The 22,858-nt window shown below is 38.9% G+C and overlaps 1 protein-coding gene and 1 long non-coding RNA gene across 2 annotated transcripts in view; one reads left to right on the top strand and one right to left on the bottom strand.

Annotated features, from left to right (window-relative positions):
• The window catches only part of PTPRR (protein tyrosine phosphatase, receptor type R), a 253,581-nt gene that overhangs the window by 35,249 nt on the left and 195,474 nt on the right, over positions 1 to 22,858 (bottom strand). Inside the window, 6 exon segments of the mRNA XM_021091990.1 lie at positions 127 to 264; positions 1,039 to 1,118; positions 10,973 to 11,057; positions 13,643 to 13,746; positions 13,749 to 13,781; positions 13,784 to 13,827. Coding sequence (XP_020947649.1) covers positions 127 to 264; positions 1,039 to 1,118; positions 10,973 to 11,057; positions 13,643 to 13,746; positions 13,749 to 13,781; positions 13,784 to 13,827 — 484 coding nt within the window.
• LOC110260702 lies at positions 11,065 to 14,333 on the top strand. The gene is made up of 2 exons (XR_002344041.1): positions 11,065 to 11,506; positions 13,982 to 14,333. It is a non-coding gene; the product is annotated as an uncharacterized LOC110260702 (long non-coding RNA).

Below are 22,858 nucleotides of genomic sequence, written 5' to 3' on the forward strand. Positions count from 1 at the left end.
TTTAAATACCTTAATGTTTCCATCTTAAATCCGTTATTAAGTATATGGCAATTTTTACTTATACAATATCTCGTCTATAATGACTGAAAAAAAATGTAGTGTTCCATACTTGGAGAAAGTTCATACCTCGTTTTTCTCTTTGAGCTTTGTGATCATAACAATCACAGGACTGTCTTCCTGCCAAACCATCTGCCAGAAATCATTCACTGTGTTGATCATGGGACCCTGGGTGGCGATGAATGCTTTCTCTTTGCCATTGTAGCCCTAGGTTGAGTAAAGAGACAACAATGTTGGCTTTGAAGTTGGTGCTTTGCACTGAAAGTTTAGGTGAAAGATCTTCAAAGCAAAACAGCTCTGCTAGTCCGAAAGCAACACAGACTTTCACAGCTTCATTGATTCTAGCACCACAGTTTCTGTGGCTGTTCTCCTGGTAAGTGAGGTACCACATACGGTACTAAGGGTCATTACCAAAAGTCGTAATGTTCAATCCTCCCTGGAGCATCTCAGATGGAGCAGTGTAGCCGCAGACATGAGGAAGCCTTACTATAAATGACCCAACACCAACATTGGTTATGATCAAGCAAACAAGCAAAAAAAAAAAAAAAAAAAAAAAAAAAAACAACAACAACCAAACAAAACAAACAAACAAAACTTGTTAGTAATCAAGTTAAATCAAAATTAATCTATTCTGGAGTTCCCGTTGTGGCTCAGCAGTAATGAACACAACCAGTTATCCATGAGAACTCAGGTTCCATCCCTGGCCTTGCTCAGTGGGTTAAGGATCCACTATTGCTGTGAGCTGAGGTGTAGGTCGCAGAAGTGGCTTGGATCCTACGTTGCTATGGCTATGGTTTAGGCTGGCAGCTGTAGCTCCAATTTAACCCCTAGCCTGGGAACCTCCATATGCTCCCTAAAAAAAAAAAAAAAAAAAAAAAAAGACAAAAAATTAATCTATTCTGATGGAAAAAACCAAAACCAACAATTCCAAATAGCAAATCAATATGCTCATCTAAAAGACATGTATATTTATTTACTTACCCTAATATAATTAGCATTAATGTAGGTGCTCAAAGAATCCGTTACATTTTTTGGTCTTAAACATACTCGGCTGAGGGGATCTAATGGAGAAAACAAGAAAGAATACATTAACCAGATTTCCTCTTTTAAAAGTTCCTTAGAATACCAATAACACATACATTATACATAGTACCCTTGTTATTTTACATAGCGATCCTCTGGGTGTGTCAACGTTTTTGTGTGGCTGGGTGTCTGTCTCTTGATCCATCTGTATTCATTGAGGGACATCTGGGACCATCTTGACTCCTGTTCTGGACCCATGAGCCTAAGAGGATGAGTTTCTATTTCATGCCATTTTATGGTGACTTTCTGATTCTTGACCCCGTTTCTCATGTATGCTCTTTCTCTTGTTCTTTGCATTCAGAATTTGTACCATATCTCCCTGTTCCCATCTGGCTTCTGTCCTGTGCAACAGCCAGACTCCGTCCAGACTGAATCTCCTCTCACTATTTGGGAGAAGCTGTCTTTAGTTACCATGGCAGCACAGACTTCTGATATTGGATAGATTATTATAGTGCTAGCAATATTGTCTTAAATCCTAAAATCACTTTCCATCAAGAAGTTGAAAGGTTCTTTAAGAACCACAGTGTTAGGAAAATACGGTTCTGATTTTTACCAACATTTACATAAATGAATGAAGATCAAATCACCCCTTTATGATTTCTTTAAACCAGGACATTCTGAGCCTCTTGAAGGCAAGGATGGGGATTTTCTTTTCATTATCTCTATAAGACTTGGTGTCTAGCACAGTACTTACATACATAATAGATACTCAATAAATGTCTATTGCATTGATTTAAATGGTCCCTTCCATTTAAGAAGCCGGTTCTATGCATTCCTCTCTAGCAATTGCTCTTTTGCTTGTCTCACAAAAGGTAAATTCTGAGCATGTATTATGCTCATTGTTCTTCCTCCCTCATCTAAAATTCAGTCCTTCTTGGAGTTCTTATTGTGGCACAGTGGAAACGAATCTGACTAGGAACCATGAGGTTGCAGGTTTGATCCTTGGTCTCCTTCAGTGGGTTAAGGATCTGGTATTGCCATGAGCTGTGGTGTAGCTCCAATTAGCCCTGGTCTGGAAACCTCCATATGCTACGAGTGCAGTCCTAAAAAGCAAATAAAATAAAATAAAACAGATAAAATTCAATCCTTCTAATGTACACTCCAATCTATCATAACCTAAGTCTCCGCCCCCACCCCTTACCCCTGCACCCAAAGCATATGGAAGTTCCCAGGCCAGAGATTGAATCTGAGCTGCCCTTGCCACCTGTGTCACAGCTGTGACAACACCAGATCCTTTAAAGCACTGTGCCACCGTGGAAACTCCCCTAACTCTAGTCTTATGCAGACACTGCTCTCGCTCCTGCCGCTGCTGACCCTTTTGTGACTAAACCCAATAAGCCCACAGTGGCATTTATTTTTTCATGTCCTCTCTGTGGAATTCAAAAACTGGTGACCATATATCTCTTTAGGGAGTTTTCTCTTTTCTTGGATACCAGGTCACAGGATTCTGGTTTTCCTGCTCCCTCTTCCATGGCCTCTTTTCAATCTTCTGCTTATTTCATCACCCCCTTTTGATGGTGCTGAGTCTAGGATTCGACTTGATCTGCTTCTGTGCTCACCTGACCCTGCCTTATTGGGTGACTGATTCATCCCCATGGCTTTGGTACCCAAACCTGAAGGCTCCCAAATAGAGATCTTCCAGCAGGTTACTCTCTTCACGTATAGGGCACACTTAAAACTCTTATTTCATTCTGGATATACTACAGGACCATGAAACTCCATGTCTCATGTGTTCCTGACAGCCCCCTGTTAATTCTTTGCAAAGTGTGCTACCCCAGTTCCAAGCCCATGTTTGAGCACTAACTGTCCTATTGGACTTGATCCTCCATATCCAATCCTTCAAGTTCTGTCTGTTCTATCCTGAAACTTGCTGGGGTCTACATTGCCTCTCTCTTCAAAAGACTTCCTTCTTGGATGAGCACCTGAGCATCCCATCTGGTCTTACTACCTTCGGTCTGGTTCTTTCCTCATCCTTCCTTCTCACGGCTGCTGAGGCGGTCTTCTGTAAAATAAAATCTGATCACATCATTCCCTTGCCTACATGCCATCCGTCCCTAATTGCCTACAGCAGTATTTCCCAAACTGTTACCTGTAAATCATTTCTTCTATAACATACGGAATTAGGTCATATACTTGTAAATTAGATCATCCTTCAAAAATGGGATTCAGTCATCAAAGAAATATGGAAAACACTGAATTCAACACACTTGAACAACATTCTTCTTACTGCAGAATTTCTCAGGGTCTATATCATGCTAATGAATTCTGTGATTTTTTTTTTTCCCAGGAAGGTAGTATGTAAAAATTTATTTATCCTTTGCATTCATTTTATTATGGATACGTATTGACAATTTGATGGCCCAGAGCAGCATTGCCCAACAGAACTTTCTGTGATGGTGGAAATGGTCTCTGTGTTGTCCACAATTGTGATCACTAGCCATGCTAGCTACTGAGCCCTTGAAATGCGGCTGGTACAAATGAGAAACTAAAGTTTTAATTGTATTTAATTTTAATATACGCTGCCGTATGTGGCTAGGGGCTGCTCTCCCGGAGGTGAAAATCTAGGGGATGAAATCCAAGCGGCTTAGTGGGTCCAGTAAGTCCTCATCTTTTCCCACAGTCTCATTAATAATCGTTTTTCTAGGCACAGCATATGATCTAGTCACACGGCCTCGGGCAGTCTCCCCAGTACTCCATGTGATTGCAGATTCTATTCTTTTGTGTGTATTATTTCCCTGCCTTCTCTTCATGGTAAAGCCTTCCTCATTCTTCTGCGCTCAGTGCAAAGAAAACCTCCTTTTGGAAGCCTTTTCTTGTCTCCCCAGGTGTTTCTTTCTATGCTCAGGATGCCACATTTTATTTTAGTTTTAATATCTTGTATTTTGCGCTTCCATGTCTGCTTGCCCTCCATGGACTGGGATGAATCCCTTGCGAGCAAGGACTGTTGTACATTAACTTTCGTATCCTTTGTGATTTCTCATTGGTATGTGGCTCCGAGAGTGTTTAATATCAGAATTAAGTTTGATTAGAAAGAGTTAAAACTGCTTTTTTTTTTTTTTTCTAGGCTTTTTTCCTTTTCTTAGCAAAGGGACAGGAAAACTTCCAGTCCTTTTCAGTCTTCCCTTATTATTAAACGTTTCCACAAAGGCCCTAAACTGCTCAGACTTGAAAAGAGGCCCACTTCCTTCAGTTTTTATAATGCCCACAGTGTGTATGATTTACTGAGAACTCGACCCCAAAACTGCCTAGAAGTAGGTTCCCTGTGAAACTAACTTAGCTCCCTGTCAACTAATGTTGCACTTTATGTTGGAAATTGGTAATTTATAGTATTTCCAAGTATTTAGAGATTTCCAGATACTTAAAAGAAAAAAAAAAAAAGAATACAATGTATGACTAGGAGAAAATGTAGTGTTCCAATCAAGACTTTTTTTTTTTTTTTTTTTTTTTTTTTTTTTAATATGGAAGTCCCCAGGCTCGGGGTTGAATTGGAGCTGTAGCAACACAGTCATAGCAACGCAGGATCCGAGCCCCTGTCTTCGACCTATACCGCAGCTCACGGCAATGCCGGATCTTTAACCCACTGAACAAGGCCAGGGATTGAACCTGCATCCTCATGGATACTAGCCAGATTCGTTTCTGCTGCGCCACAGCAGGAGCTCCCCAAAGCTCTTTAATGTTAGTTTAGTCTAATAAAAAAGCCAAGGATCAAAAAAACAAAATTTTGTCATTGTCATCATTTATTATTATTATTATGATTATTACAATTTTATTTATGTGATGCATTTAAAGTCTCTTGCTCTGTATTAGTCACATTCACGATGATAACTTTTTTGAGAACTGATATTTCTGGATTGCATGTTAAATATTTAGCATACCATTTATGACATATCTGGGCAGTATCAATAGCAACTACACTTTTTTTTTTTTTTGCTTTTCAGGGCCGCACCAGCACATATGGGTTCACAGGCAGGGGGTCGAATTGGAGCTACGGCTGCCAGCCACAGCCACAGCCACAGCAACATCAGATCCAAGCCACATCTGCGACCTACACTGCAGCTCAGAGCAACGCTGGATCATTAACCCGCTGAGCAACGCCAAGGATGGAACTCACAACCCCAGGGTTCCTAGTCGGATTTGTTTCCGCTGCGCCACGATGGGAACTCTAGCAACTACAAATGTTGAACTGATGATCCCCAGCCTGGACCAGTGGGTTAAAGGATCCAGTGCTGCTGCAGCCGCGGTGTAGGCTGCAATTGTGGCTCAGATCTGATCCCTGGCCCAGGAAGTCCATATACCACGGGGTGGCCAAAAAAGAAAAAAAAAAAAAACAAAAAAAAACCAAATGTTGAACTGAGCACTGATCATTTTTCCTCCCTCTTTTGTGTTCTTTTTATTTCCTTCTTTCCTTCCTTTGCTTTCTTCCTCTTTCATTCTTTTCCCCCCTTCCTCCTCATCTCATCTCCTCCTCTCCTCTCCTTCCCTCCTTCCCTTCTTTCCTTCCCTTCCCTTCCTTTTTTTTTCCATCTTCTACCTTTGTTGTTCCTTCTTTTTTTTCCTCTCAACAAATTATTGAACACATACAGGCTTGGTGTATAGAACACATAACATTTTCCCACCCAAGTCTCTTTCAAATACCCTCTGGCAATCTTGTCTTCTATTTCAGATAAAAGGGTACCTGGATCCTGATATTTTGATTGGCATCATAGCAGATTTTTGTCACAGATTATCCTGTGTGGAAGATTTCCTTTCCAGGAAGAAATGTGTCTGAGGTTTGAAGTCAGAAAAGAAGCTATTAGATGAGGGAAAAGCATATCACTGCTAGTGATGGGAGAAGGCAGGAGGAGAGATTTCAGAGAGGAATTCAAGGTAAGTGGGAAATGGAATGAAAGGAAGGCAGGGACGGGCCACACCTTCAAGGTGACCGGGAGTCATCTTCCAATGTTGTAGGAGAGAGATTCTAGGCCTGCCTTGTCCATCGTGGTAGCCACTAGCCACATGTAGGCAAATTTAACTAAAATAAGATACAATTTGAAAGTCAGTTCCTTGGGTGCCCTAGCTCCCGTGCAAGTGCTCACTGCCACATGCAGCGAATGGCTCCCACACTAGCGATGCAGAACAGTGTGGACGGTTTTTGTGGACACTGCTGGTTTGGGCGATGCAGGATGGTGATGACGTGAAATTCACGTTTTAAGATCCACGTGAACATGATCAGAGAAAGCAGGGCTCTTCAATACTCTGTTTGTTTGTTTGTTTGTTTGTTTTTTATTTTGTCTTTTTTGCCATTTCTTGGGCCACTCCCGCGGCAAATGGAGGTTCCCAGGCTAGGGGTCTAATCGGAGCTGTAGCCACCGGCCTACGCCAGAGCCACAGCAATGCGGGATCCGAGCCTTGTCTGCAACCTACACCACAGCTCACGGCAACGCTGGATCCTTAACCCACCTAGTGAGGCCAGGGATCGAACCCGCAACCTCATGGTTCCTAGTCAGATTCGTTAACCACTGCGCCAAGACGGGATCTCCAATACTATGTTTTTGAAACTGTAAACTTTTCTCCCCATTGTTAGTATTCTTATTTTCTGGGATGGTTCTGGGGTTAACCATCCTTGGGTAGAAAGGGAAAAGAGAAACTAACATTAGCTGGGGGTTTCCTATTAGCTAGAGCTTTCCTGGCCATTTTCACATGTTATTATTTAATTATTTCAATAGCCCTACAGGGTAATATTGCTATTACTATCTTTAGGGACAAAGAAAGGGTGGCATGGAAAGATTTAGTAGCCTGCCATAGATTGTAAATGTTTTTGCCAGGATAGGAAATCAAGTCTCACTGCAATATTTTACTTGAGCCACACAACTTGGTGCCTTAATGAGTGATTTACTTGTTCTAGGCACTTAATATAATAAAACAGAACACAATGTAAGTAGGAAACACTACTAGACTTTAGATTTTTAAATATAAAATGGGTTTTAAAATTTTATGTATATTGTTTTATAGTTGCATAAATAGACTGCATGGAAGAAATATACATAAAATTTATTATTATACGTCATGGTTGCGCAAATAATTTCACACTGACATATGATCATTGTTTTCCCCATTGCTCTGGTGTTTAGGACACAGATATATTTTCATCACTAATATCTGTTTATATTGCAAAGTAATTTGCTATAAACTTGACCTTAGCACTTTAATCTACCACTTAAGCATGTCACTTAAGCTAACACTGTCCTTTGAGAAAGAGCTACAATTTAATTGGTTCGTGGCCATCCATATTTCTGATGCCAAACATTCTCCAAATTATACAACCTCACTAATATGTACAAGCTAAAAGTATTTTAATTTAAGAGTTTATTTTAAGTTAGGAGTTCACGTCATGGCTCAGTGGTTAAGGAATCTGACAAGGAACCATGAGATTGCAGGTGCGATACCTGGCCTTGCTCAGTGGGTTAAGGATCTGGCATTGCCGTGAGCTGTGGTGTAGGTCACAGATGCAGCTGGGATCTGGCGTTGCTGTGACTCTGGTGCAGGCTGGTGGCTATAGCTCTGATTAGACCCCTAGCCTGGGAAACCTCCATATGTCGTGGGTGTGGCCCCAGAAAAGACAGAAAGACAAAAAAAAAAAGTTTATTTTAAATTAAAACAATTATAATAATTAAAAACCTTTAAAAATTATTTCATGTAATGTTTTAAAATTAAAATAACTGTATATTCCATATTCATTCTGGTCTTTTCTAATGATTTTCAACCAATGATGTGGTTTCTCCTATCTGTATTTACTAAATTATATTTTGCACAACAGGGGGTTGGGTGGGGTATTCAGGCTACAGACATTTTCAACAGAAAATCCGTCATTTGCAACATTAGCTGTCAGCACAGGTGCCCTGGTTCAAGTGACCCACCCAGTTCTGGGAATGGAAAAGCTGACACAGGACTATGAAGCAGTTGTCTGATAGCATCTGGGCAGGAAACAGAGAAGCCTGAGCTTTAAAATAATCCTAATAATTTCCAAATCCTTCTGCGATTAGGTGGGTAAATATAATAGTTGGAATGAATGTATATGCCCTCATTACTTATGTTTTGTGAATGTCAGATGGAAAATGAGACACAGAAACAGAGACACAGAAACAGAGAGACAGAGTCAACAGTTCTAACACATAGCACTTCCATTCCCTACAGCCAATTGTGTTATAAAATATCTTTCAACAGTGACTATATCTTAGGTAAATAGACTTAACTATATAAATCAGTTAAAAATACGTCACGTGTTACATATATGTTTACAGTATGTTTCCAACTCCAACAGAAGGGGAGGTCCAAGGACACAATTAACAGTAATTCTCGCTCTATTACCATAAATAAGGAGAAGTGGGTGTTTAATGAGCAAATTAATGAACTGAGTTATGAAGACTCCACTATTTCAATACTTTAAAAAAAAATCTTTGGGAGTTCCCTGGTAGTCTAGAGGTTAGGATTCAGTGCTTACACCACTGTGGCCTGGGTTCTATCCCTGGTCTGGGAACTGAGATCTTATATCAAGCTGCTGCCCACAGTGGCCCAAAAGAAAAAAAAAAAAAATTCTTAGCTCCATCTTTTCAGAGCTATTGTCTTGAGATGTTTATGGATTTTGCCAAAACCCCAACTGCATCTGTCTGTTTAGTGATGGACAACACTGCTTCCTTTCCAAAGTATTTTTGCCATTCTAGGCAAAATTAATTACTCAGTGCTCTTCATGCTCCTAGATCTCTATTCTGGCTCTTACATTGAACATAATTACTTGCTTACATGTCTCTCCTTGCTAGTCTGGGACCTCCTTGATCTTATGTGCTGTTCTTTATTCCTTATTGGTTCCTGGCATTTAGCTCACGGAGTTAAATTTAGTTTTATCACAGTCTAAACCATGTTTCTCAAAGTGTGATCCTGGTATTGTCTGTATCACAATCACCTGGATATTTGCTCAAAGCACAGATTCTTGGGCCCAACAGAACTTACTTAAAGAGAACCCCTGGGGTGGAGCACAGGACCCTGGATTTTTTTTTTTTTTTTTTTTTTTGCTTCTTAGGGCAGCACCTGCAGCATTGGAAGTTCCCAGGCTGGGGTCAAATCAGAGCCACAGCAATGTGGGATCTGAGCCATGTCTGCACCCTACACTACAACTCACGGCAGTGCTGGATCCTTAACCCACTGAGCAAGGCCAGGGATTGAATCCACATCCTCATGGTTCCTAGTTGGGTTCGTTAACCACTGAGCCACGAAGGGAACTCCAGGACCCTGGATTTTTAACAAGGACATTAGGTGGCTGTTATGCAGGATGAAGTCTTTTGGGGGCCACTTTTTTGAGATAGAATTCACATACCATACAACTCACTTGTTTAAAGTGTGCTATCATAGAGTTTGCTTTTGCTTTTTTTTTAATTTACAGAGTTGTGCAACCATCACCACAACTGACTTTATAACGTTTTCATTATCCCCACAATCAACTCCATACTCTTTCTCAATGCCTCCCAACACTAGGCAATAACTGTAGGTTCTGTCTCTACGGATTTGCCTAACTGGACACTTCATATAAATGGAATTATACAATATGAGGTCATTTGTGATGGTTTCTTTCACTCAGCATAATGTGTTCAAGGTTCATCCATGTTGTAACATACATTGGTACCTCACTGCTTTTTATGGCTGAATAATATTCCATGGTGTACATCCACTACATTTTATTTATCCGTTCATCAGTTGATGAGTATTTTGGTTGTTTCTACTCTTTGGACTATTATGAATAAAGCTGTTACCAACATCTGTGTACAGCTTGGTGTGGACACATGCTTTCCTTTTTCTTGGGTATATACCCAGGAATAGAATGTCTGAGTCATATAGTAACTCTAGGTTTTACCTTTTGAGGAGCTATCAGATTGTTTCCTAAGTAGCTGAATAGTTTTACAACCCTACCAGCAAAGCATGAGGGATCCAGTTTCTCTACATTCTTGCCAACTATTTTATTGTCTTTTTCTACTATAATCACATGGATATGAAGTGGTATCTCATTGCGGTTTCCCTGATGCCTAACGGTGTTGAGCACTGTTTCATACGCTTACTGGCCATCTGTATATCTTTTATGGAGAAGTGTCTATTCAAGTCCTTGCTCATTTCAAAACTGGATTATTTATCTTTTTATAGTTAAGTTATAAGAATTCTTTACATATTATAAATACAAGGCCTCACTAGATGTATAATTTACAAATATCTCCTCCCATTTCCATTTTCTTTTTTCTTTTCTATTTTTGCATTTGAGGGCCAGACCTATGGTCCATGGAAGTTCCCAGGTTAGGGGTTGAATCAGAACTGCAGTTGCTGGCCTACACCACAGGCACAGCAATGCCAGACCCGAGTCACATCTGTGATCTACACCGCAGCTCATGGCAATGCTGGATCCATAACCCACTGAGCGGGGCCAAGGATCGAACCCGCATCCTCATGGACACTAGTTGGGTTTTTAACCCACTGAGCCACAATGGGAACTCCTCCTCCCATGTTCTGAGTCATCTTTTTATTTTCTTTTTTAAATTTTTTTATTAGAATATAGTTGATTCACAATATTGTGTCAACTCTTGCTGCACAGGACAGTGACCCAGTCATACCTATTCATACACTCTTTCTCTCACACTATCTTTCATCATGGTCTATCCCAAGAGACCTGACACAGTTCCCTGTGCTATACAGTAGCACTTCATTGCCCATCCATTCCAAATGTCATAGTTTGCATCTACCAATCCCAAACTCCCCATCCATCCAACTTGCAACCCTACTTCAGTTAAAAAAAATAAAAAGGAAAGAAACTTACTTGGCAAAATAGTCTTATAACGATTTTTAGTTCCATGGCGTGGAATATCAATTTCTTTGGGATCCACAAAGTTCATTGGTATTTCCTGCAAAAATAAGGGATATCAAATGCTGTATCTAATGCTGCCACAAAGAAAATCTTCACAGGGGGCCATCTGATGCAGAGCTCTATTGGACTTCAAAGTCACTTATAAACAACAGACTACCACCTCTGCTTGACCAACACCCTTCCTTTCCATAAACACATTGGCTACACCCTGACAAGCCGCCTCTAAGAAACAGCTGTGTTAGGAAGTATTATTTTATTTGGAGTTATTAAAGAGACACAGAAGACTTTGGTGAGGTTTTAAGAATCCTGTCCGACATAATTGCTGGAAATATATAACAGGTGGCTGAAAAATTGCCTTTTTAACAATGCATTTAAATTTCTTCCAATTTCGGTGTAAGTTCAGTACCAAGGATTTTATTATGATGGATTCTCTTTTAACATTAATTGTGAGTCTTTGAGGATTAGGGAAAATTTCCTCCCCAAATGGTAAGTATAAAGGGCATTTCTGGTGATTTCAGTGATGACAATATGATGCATTTTTTTTGTGTGTGTGTATTAAGAAATGGTTTATAATTGTACTGTTCCATTTATGGTTGTAAGTGCAATATTTTTAGTGAAGGGCATTCAGGCACTGTCCTCTGGCACTGAACAAGAGTACAACATATTTATTAAGTCAGAATATACGTCAAATGATGGGGGGGGGGACACAAGAGCTTGGAAATAGCTCTATGCATTAGATCTAAAAGGGGAGTGTCTGATACCAACTGGGACAGAGAAACCAATAAGCCAAAGTTTTCAAAAGGATCTAAACAAATAATTAAGGATTGGATTATACAAAATAGTATGTTCTCTAACTTAAAGTTCTGCAGAGGACTGACTAGAAAAGATTAATGTGAAATAAAATAGCTTTTATCCCCAGATCACATAAAATAATATTTTATTACCTACACTGTCTCCAACAGAAATTAGAACTCAACAGCTTAGTATTCCCTGAAATGAAAGAAATTATCTACAAATTGATTCAAATTGGCCCTGTTTTCAGTCATTCTGCAAACTGAAGAAAAGCCTGACTATACTATGAATTTAAAATTTGGTCTATGAAGAGGAGTAGCTTACTTTTTAAATAGCCTTTCCTAAGTCTGCATTATTTTAGATACTTATGGTATTTATTCCTACTTTCTGCTCCAGCTAAATGTTACAAGGTCTCAATTCCAAGTTACTGAAGTAAGCAAAACTGTTGAATTCGATAGAAACCACGGTCATGTTTGGTAATTTCAACATTAGTCTGTGAAATTTGGCAAAGCCGTGAACATCTTTATTCCTCCCTACTCTTTGCTGTTTTCTGACACACACTGACAATTTGTCATCTTCCAGCATCCTCTCTCTCCTTAGCATTCCTTGTTGGCCTCCTCTCTCCTCTCAGGGAGGTAAAAAGACCATGTGAACAAAGAGCTATTAGTGGTTCTGGAAAAGAATATTAGGTGTACCTCTGGCCACCTCTGTGATCACTGGTTGGTTCTTTTATCCCCTCCAGGTCTCATTTTCTTCATATATAAAAAGAGGACATGCTACAACATCTAATGTTTAAGACTGCATGCTTGTGTTTTACTTTAGACAATAATAGTTGATAAAGTTTACAGATCTAATCCGTTGCCGATCTTTCATCATTAGAGTGGTAGCAAGCATCTACCCTGACCCTAGAGTGTTCAATTTGAAGACCTGACACATATGTCTTCAAATGAACAAATGACTTAAGATACAAGGGGTTCTATAAAATGAATATTCCCTTGGGGCAAAAATTGGACCTAAGAAGGTCTAATCTATCTCCATGCTCCCTGCAAAGAAATGTATTTTTATGCATCAAGCTTTCACCAGCAACACTGATGGGTCACCATTGTTTTTAGCTGGATGAAACTCATCACCATTTTTTAGCCTATATTGGCTCTTCCTCCTGTGTTATTTCATTAAAGACATTACATGCACCCTGCTGCTCAAGTCTAAAAGTGGAGGTGTCATCCCTAACTTCTCCCTTTTTCTTGTCTGCCTTACCTGATTAAGCCTACGTCTTGTAGATTCCTCTAGATCCTTCCATTTTTCACTGCTACTATCTTAGTTTAGACCATTATCACAGTTCTGCAGGATTATCTCTAGAGTCTCCAAAATTCCTTTCTAAAGCCCACTTTAGTGCAGATAGTGATCTTTTAAAAACTCAAGTCCAAACCTTCAAATATCTATGAAGACTTTGGCATTTTTTTTATATATCTCTGAGGCTCAACTTTTGTCACTTTCCACCTTGATTTCAATGCTCCTGTCTAACTGGACAATTCCCCAGAGTTAGCAAAGCTGTTCCTTCATCCTGGAATACCCAGCTCCTTCTTGCCACATCTTTGCCTGGCCAGCTCCTATATGCTCTGACTCAATTTAGCCATCAGGTTCTAGTTTGGGCACGTAACAGTTGATGAGATGCAGGGTGGGTCTAAAAATCCTTGCACTTAGCCTTGGGAGCTGTAACCATTTTACTGTAAGCTGCCTGAGTGGAGTACAGCATCATTTAACATACGCCTCTAGTGCCTAGTATATCAAAATACCTACTGGAGAGTGAGTAATAAACAGCAGGCTCACCATGAATTCACTTTGGAGTAAATGCGAACTTGCCACGGCGTCCCTCAGCTGTGACCTTGTGAGAATTCGGCTGGCTGACTGCAGATACTCCATTGCTACCTTTCCCGAGGGGTTGGGGTGGCCACAAAGGGTTCAACAGTCCCAAGCTACTCATGTCGAGTGTAAGAGATACGTTGGACCCTCGTCTACATTGGAGAAGAATGTTATTAGGTTTAGACACTAGACACTGCATGAATTATTTGAAGTATATAAGTTTGTTTTTCTGTATATACACACAATTCCGTGAGAACTATTACACAAATAAGGACCAAATGTCTTCTTTTTTTTTTGTCTTTTTAGGGCTGCACCTCGACATACCGGCCCACACCAAGCCACAGCAACGTGGGATCCAAGTGGTGCCTGTGACCTACACCACAGCTCATGGCAATGCTGGATCCTTAACCCACTGAGCGAGGCCAGGAATCAAACCTGCGTCCTCATGGATGCTAGTTGGGTTCATTAACCACTGAGCCACGACGGGAACTCCTGTCTTTGCTCTTTATGGTGCCATAAGTGACTACAGCAATTACTCATAGTTTCTTTACAGGAAACTGGAAGTTTTGTGATTGGAAATAACTTTGAAGTGAGAAAATGTATTTTCATCCTCTATTAAGGGGATGGTCGCTACAGAAATAATAAGATTCCTAATAAGTGAAAAATTTAGGAAAAGTAAACATTACATTTGAATTGAGGAATGAGATGCAACACAAACCAACTTTTGTGAGAGTCCAGTATATAAATTCTATATTCACTCCAATATTTTTGATATCATTTTGCTATATTCATGATTTTATTGAACACAGGAAACATTCAAATTATCACCATTAAAATGGAATTTAAAAGTTTAAGATGCATATATTTTTTATAACTTCTGATGAATCCCTGAAAGATAGCTTTTGAATCCTCTCTGTATGTATGTATGCATGCAGGTTTATGTGTGTACTTGCAGATGCATGTGTATATTTACTTAATTTTGTGATAAACTTATAAGGGACCACAAACCCTCATACTGAATTATAGTTGATTTTTCCCCTTCTTGCTGGGAGGTGAGGTGGGGTTCTTCCAACATATAAAGGCACCTAGGGTCCTGAAAAGAAGGTGTGAGTGTCTCTTATTAGTTATATTAACTGTGTGGAACTGAGGAATAACTATTAAACAGCAGGTGCTAAGGGTCAAAGCCAGAGGTTACATTCAAAGTATTGTTAAATTTAAAGGGGCCCAATATGTGCATCAGGTGATCAAATATGGTGCCAAGTGGTTGGTGTCCCAAGAAAATAAAGAGCTGGCATCCAGGTCAAAACAAATGTGAATAAGAGAACACAAGAAGATAGCAGGTCCGGCTTATTATTTCCTTTGTTTTACATGTACGGAGTCCTACTTCAGGAAATATTGAAGTTGCTGGAGCTTAATTTTAAGTAATGGAAAATTACTGGAACATAGAACAACAAAATCCATTGAACAAAGCCATATCAGTTCTTTTCCTCCATGAATCTGCTTCTGGTCATAGCTTTGGTGTCATTCTATAGTTTGGTATATAATGTTATTATTTTCATTAATTTCTAAGTGGTTTGCAATTATAATTTTAATTCTTGACTTAACTCGTTTGATAATTTAAGTGTCTGCCCATTTATTTTCCTTTGTATTAATGACTAGAAATAGTACATGGAAATCAGAATGACTGGATTTCTAATTATTGGAATTTCTTGATTCCTTGAGACACATATTGTTATAAAATTTTCTACATAATGCTTTTGCTGGCAGGTAGTTTGGTTATCTATGTATCTATTGATATATATTTCTATATATCATATATATGCATGTGTGTGTGTATATATATGTCACATTATATATTATATTATTAAAGATGTTATTCCAATCTGTTTTTTTTGTGTGTGTGTGGCATATGGAGTTCCCCAGTTCCCCGGCTAGGGGTTGAGTCACACGGCAATGCCAGATCTTTAACCCACTGAGTGTGGCCAAGGATCGAACCCACAACGTCATGGTTACTAGACAGATTTGTTTCTGCTGTGCCACAAGGGAACTCCCCAATCTGTTTTTTCCTTCTGGATTTTTCATAGCCTGAGATATGCATGTGAGTCTTCCACAATAATTGTCTACTATTTTTCCCTTATATTTCTAACAGGTTTTACTCTATATATTTCAGCCATTATATTATTTGAAGAGATTCATAAATATATCTTCACTGTAATTTTTTATCAATATTACATGTTTTCTTTCTCATTGATTTTATGTCTGGCCTCACATCTGACATTTTTTCCAGTTTTATTGAGACATAATTGACATACAACATCATGTAAGTTTAGGGTGTATACCATGATGGTTTGACTTACATAAATTATAAAATGATTACACAATAAGTTAAGATCCATCACCTTATATAGACACCAAAAAAAAAAAAAAGAAATATTTTTCCTTGTGATGAGAACTCTTAGGATGTACTCTCATAATGGCTTTCAAATATACCACACAGCAGATTTTATCTTATTTTTTTTATTTTTCAGCTGCACCCTTAGCATATGGAAGTTCCCGGGCCAGGGATGAAATTTGAGCCACAGATGTGGCAGTGCTGGATCCTTAACCCACTGTGCCACAGCAGGAACTCCTATCAGTGTTAACCATTAGTCATCGTCTTGTACATTAACATCCTTAGTACATATTTATCTTATAACCTGAAAGTCTGTACATTTTGACCACCTGCATCCAATTCACTTTCCCTCCAGCCCCCACGTCTGAGTTAAAAACATCAATACTGACACACTGATTTTTTTTTTTTTTTTGACGTGCCCTTGAAAAACCTTTTCTAGTTCCTATTATTATTTTTAACTCTTTTGAATCACTGTGTTAGGGAGCAGGGGATGGCCTTCAGGATACCCCATAAAATACCACCTGTCTGATAAGAGGGATGGTGGCCATCCCCGGCCCCACTCTTTTCTTTTTGGTGGCTGCTGGTGGTGACTGACAAGGCTCCCATGTTTCTGAGTAGGGGGTAAACAGTTGAGAAGTAGCAAAGGGTGACTCTACTTTCAGGCCAAGAATTTCAATCTATTTTTAGTGGGAGAGTGGTTTTTAAAAGTTTCTCCATCCAGTTCTTTTGGCCTTTAAATTGCAGAAATGGAATTCTGTCTAGTCCCTTATGTTGGAACATGTAATGTGAGAAAAAAGAATGTGTACATGTAAGTGTAACTGGGTCAACATGCTGTACAGTAGAAAAAAAATACATATATAAATAAATGATTAAAAAAATTGCAGAGGAGTTCCCGTCATGGCGCAGTGGTTAATGAATCCAATTAGGAACCACGAGGTTTCGGGTTCGATCCCTGGCCTTGCTCAGTGGGTTGGGGATCCGGTGTTGCCATGAGCTGTGGTGTAGGTTGTAGATGTGGCTCGGATCTTTCGTTGCTGTGGCTCTGTGGTCGCTGGCTACAGCTCCAATTAGACCCCTAGCCTGGGAATCTCCATATGCTGCAGGAGTAGCCCTAGAAAAGGCAAAAAGACTAAAAAATAAATAAATAAATAAAATAAAAAATAAAAATATAAATAAATAAGTTGCAGAAATTCCCTCCAAATTCTGATAATAGTTTGCCTATTGATTTTTAGATTTTTACTGTATTTGTGAGACTTTTTACTTTTGCTGGTTTCGTCGATATTTTAGTAAGGAGCTGGGACTGGCAGCTTCAGGGACTGCTAATCGGACGCCACTCTGAACCACTATTCCTTTCAGTTCATTTCCAGCCTTCAAATACAAAAGTATCTATGACCTGTCAATGGAGTGATACTCAGTGCTGCAGTGGTTTGGTAGAACGCGAGGTCTCTTCCATCAAAAGTGGTCAGAGCAGATGTGAATGAGATGAACTGAGCTGGGTCTTGAAGATAAACGATAAATTTTAGGTAAAGGGTTATTTCAGAGAGAGAGAGCTTGGCAGAAAAAAGAAGCGTGGGGGCAGGAAATGATAAGGCATCTTTGAGAAATCCGCCTATCAGCAGTTTGAGCTCGGACTCAGTTCTGTAAAAATGTATTTTGGAATGCGGGGGGGGGCAGGGTTATGTAGAAGAGCTGAGAGAGAAGCAAGAGTCGTAGAAACAAGACTCTAAAAAGCCTGCCGAATCCAGAAAAGAGAGAAGTCAGAATATCAAGTTATATCAACTTCCATTTGGGCTTCTCACAGCGTATGCTACCCACACCTGGAGGATTAAAAGCCTCTGGGAGCCACGCCTCAGGTCCTTTTGATCTAATGAGTGACACTTTCCTAAGTTTTCCAAGGATTCTGTGATAAAGAGAGCCATGGAATTGTGTTCATGCAAACTGATTTGATTAGGAAGAATAACTTTTGTCTGGGAAGGGAAGGAAAAAAGGAAATACAAATATGTTTTTATTTAACATCTACTGTGTGCCAAGTTCTATTCTAAGCACTTGCACATACGGCATCTCAATCTTCGCAGCAGCTCTCTCTTTCCCACCCCTCACCCTACCCCTGCCTCATCTTACATGTGTAGAAATAACTAACAGAAACACAATAGTGGAGCAAAGTTTTAGACCAAGTTAGAGCATAGAACCCAAGCTCTTCCTGTTTGCCACCCAAAAGCAAGATTTAGGAGGGCAGATTGAGTTAGACTATACAGTGTCCTGTGCAGAGTTGGTTCAGTTGTTGGGAAAAAAGTTAGGATTACTGAAATATAATGCAGAGGCAGCATTGTACTCAGGGTACAAATTCAACCTTTACAGTCATGCTTGTCTGGGCTCAAATCCTGCCTCTCCCATGTCTGTGTGGTAGATCTTTGGTCTGGCTATTTAGACTTGTTACATTTCAATTTCCTTCCCCCAACCTTTTTTTTTTTTTTTTTTTTTTTTTTTTTTTTTTGGGCTGCACCCATGGCATATAAAGGTTCCCAGGCTAGGGGTCCGCAGCATATGGAAGTTCCCAGGCTAGGAGTCAAATCAGAGCTGTAGCCGCCGGCTTGCGCCACAGTCACAGCAACTCCGGATCCGAGCTTTGTCTGTGACCTACACCACAGATCACGGCAACGCCGGATCCTTAATCCACTGAGCAAGGCCAGGGATCAAACCTGCGTCCTCATGGATCCTACTCAGATTCATTGCCGCTGAGCCATGAGGGGACTCCCAATTTCCTCCTCTTTTGTGAACAATTCAGTGTACCTACTTCAGAAGATTATTATAAGGATTAACCAGATAGTTTAAGTAAACTGCTTATAAAAAGAGATGCCTGGCATAAACAATAAAGCAATACTGTATAGCACAGGGAACTATATCCAGTCTCCTGGTATAGACTGTGATGGAAAATAATATTCGAAAATTTATATATATATATATAAAAACTGAGATACATATATATAAAACTGAGATATATATAATATATATATAACTGAGATATATATACTATATATATAAAATGAGATATATATACTATATATATATATATAAAACTGAGATACTTTGCTCACAGCAGAAATTGGCACAACATTGTAAGTCAACTATAACTTTAATTTAAAAAAAAAACTTTATGGGAGTTCCTGCTGTGGTGCAGCAGAAACGAATCCGACTAGTATCCATGAAGAAGTGAATTCAATCCCTGGCCTCGCTCAGCGGGTTAAAGGACCTGGTGCTGCCGTGAGCTGTGGTGTAGGTCACAGACGCAGCTCAGAACCTGCGTTGCTATGGCTGTGGTGTAGGCCAGAGGCTACAGCTCCGATTTGACTCCTAGCCTGGGAACTTCCATATGCTGCGGGTGCAGCCCTAAAAAGCAAAAAAAAAAGAAAAAAACCAACAACAAAAAAACCTTTAAAAAAAAGACTGTATGGCACAGGGAACTATATCCAATCTCTTGGGATAGACCATGATGGAAGATACTATAAGAAAAAGAATGTATATGTATGTATTCCTGGGTCACTTTGCTGTACAGCAGAAATTGGCACAGCATTGAAATCAACTATACTTAAATTAAAAAAAAAAAAAGAGATTCCTGGCTATTATTAAATTTGGGTAATAATGAATAAAGTCTTACACATCTCTCACCTTCTGCATGTCTTAAGGGATTCATTCTAAGAGAACCTCACACAAATTCAAAAATTGTTTACACTAATATTAACTTTAACATCTTGACATCAATAGACAGAATCTATAGTTTGGCACTAAAGAAAAATACATCCTTCCTGATAACCTATTTGTCTTAAAATTTCCTTTTATTACGACAAATCCATTTCCCCTGAACTTTGAACAATTCCAGAACACTTCACCTCAAAGCCTCAATGTCTCAAAGTTTAATTATGGAGCCAAACTGGCGCAGGCTGTTGACCTTACAGAAAGCACTTTCCACAAAACAGCCCTTATCATGAGTGCTCCTCTATCCTGGCTGTGAAATACCACCATAGGATGTCATTAGCTTGGAAAAATCTCCACTTCTGTTAATTCTTATTTTTGAGGAACAAACAACACTTGGGTTAACTGAAATGTAGTGGAAATAGAATCAGGAGAATCAACTCTAAAATGCGTATACTGGAGTTCCTGCGGTGGCGCAGCAGAAATGAATCCAGCTAGGAACCATGAGGTTTTGGGTTCGATCCCTGGCCTTGCTCAGTGGGTTAAGGATCCGGCATTGCCATGAGCTGTGGTGTAGGCCAGCAGCTGCAGCTCCGATTAGACCCCTAGGCTGGGAACCTCCATATGTTGTGGGTGTGACCCTAAAAGGACAAAAGACAAAATAAACAAATAAATAAAATGTGTATACTTCTTAGTCATGTCTTGGGTTGGATAGAAGAAAATAAATACATATCCATATATAGTTTAAATTGTTCATTTTTTATGATAAAAGTAACACATGTTCATTTTAGAAAGTTTTAAATTTAAGAGTTTTAAAAAAGAAATGAAAACCCCTCAGAGTCATTTAAACATCACTAACATTTAAATTGATGTTTCAATTTTGCCATTTTACAGGCAGTAATGGCAGTGCCTTATGGCTTTGATTTTTATTTCCTTGGTTAGAGATGAGGATAAATACATTTTCACATGACCTTTGTTAATCTATTGTTCCTTACCTTTGAGGATTGTCTGCTCATGCTCTTTTTAATGTTTATGCTGTGGCATTAATGTACTTATTGATTGCCATGATATACAAGATATTATTTCTCAGACATAGCTGTTGCATATATACAGCTTATTGTTGTCTTAAAATAGTAAGGATTTAAAAAATATATTTACATTTAGTCAAACATATTACATTTTACCAATTAAATATTAAAACAAGCTAAAAAGGAAAAGATATTACTCTTTTCTTTTGAGGTTTCTTGCATTGCTATAAAATCCATAGAAATTCTCTTGGAAGTTTAGGTTAAAAAAAAACCAATCTTTTAATTTATTTGGGAGTATGTAAAAGTGAGGATGACTTAGGTTTTTTTCCCCCAAATGGGTTATTAATGTTTCTACCACTATTTACTAAACAATCTAGAGAAGGGATGTGTTTTGTAAACATGGGAATATTAGGTTTTTAACGAGCTATCACTGACTAATGATCTAGAGAAGAAAATACCATTTTACCAAACTAAGAGAATATGCAATTGTTCCACAGTATCCATAAAACAAATGATAAAAAGTGTGGATAGCATCAGAAAGACATTTCAAAAAGATGATAAAACAAACATAAGAAATTAAGAGAAAATTTAATTTAAGAGACAGGAAAAAATATAAAGGATTTAAAGAAAGAAAACCAATAGAAATAGCAGAAGGCGATCTGAACCTTTAATAAAAACTGAATGTGGACAACTAAGACCACAAAGCTGTATTAAAAACTTTGCTTCTTTTTTATGTAACCCTGGACAAACTGTTTAGGCTTTCTTTTTTTAATGCCTCATGACTGCTGTTGGACAAAAGGGAACATAATAAAAAGTTTTATCAAGCTCCCACTGTAGCACCAATTTTTATTTATGCCAAAAAATAAATAAGAGGGAGGAAATTCAAAAGATACCAATGCAAACAATTGAAGGAAAAAGCAAATTCTTAAGGAAAGGTAAAAGGAATGCAATAAACAGCATGCTAATTACAATTAAGGAAAAAAGGAAAACATGTATAAATATTATGGGCCAGGACCAGGCATTCATTGCAGCAAGAGAATATAAACAACTCTTTGAAATTGTTCAATTTTTGTCTTGCTGCTCCTAATGACAAAGAGGTGAAAAGAAAATACGAGCTAAAAATACGAGAACAGTTGAGGATTTATGTTCCTGATAGTTGGGGTGATATGCTGGACTGTAGAAGTGGGATTTAGACAGAAGGGCTACAGTTTCCAGCATTGGGACCATGGGCTCTAATCCTCAGATGTGGCTGCTCTTTGTGCCTCCAAGAACAGTGAGACCTTCAAGCCTGGCTCCTCATTTTGTACTCAACAAAGAATGGAAATGGGAGTCAGAGAATAAAATGAAACAGTGATCTTTTTGCCTCTTGTCCAGGAAGATGTAACTCTGAAACTACTGGATTATGAAATTAAGTTTCAATGGGAAATGGTGGCAGCTGCTTATCTCGAAGTACTTCTTGAAACGGGAACGGAAAAATATGCATCTGAAGATTATAAGAAGAATTTAGTACAGAATGAAGGCAATCAGGTCTTGGAGAATTTTTCCAATCTTAATTTTTTTTTGTTGTTCTGTAAAAAATACATAATTCATCCAGAGCTGTCTTTATCAGTATATACATCTAATCTTACATGGTGAGAAGTTTAATACTGACATCCTCTCCAGATTTGAAATGTTATGAGTCTGAGACCTTCAGTCCAACTTTTCTTGCTTGTGTGTTATAATGGTCAGAAATCTGACAATCTTGGTTTGATTGTAAAGCTGAGTTTAAGACCCTTGACCACCAACTTAATTTTTCTTAATTCATTTTGCTCATTTAATTTGTCCACATATTTAGTTTTCTAGATTTCTAATAAAGAAGAAAGAAAAAGAAAAAAGTTCTGGAGTTCCCACTGTGTCTCAGTGGTAACTAACCTGATTAGTGTTCATCAGGACACAAGTTTGATCCCCGGCCTCACTCAGTGGGTTAAGGATCAGACACTGCCAAGAACTGCAGTGTAGGTCACAGATGCTGCTCAGATCTAGCGTTGCTGTGGCTGTCATAGGCCTCAGCTTCAGCTCCAATCTGATCCCTAG

The sequence above is a fragment of the Sus scrofa genome, chromosome 5 (assembly GCF_000003025.6).
Source record: "Sus scrofa isolate TJ Tabasco breed Duroc chromosome 5, Sscrofa11.1, whole genome shotgun sequence".
In the NCBI taxonomy this organism is placed as follows: Eukaryota; Metazoa; Chordata; class Mammalia; order Artiodactyla; family Suidae; genus Sus; species Sus scrofa.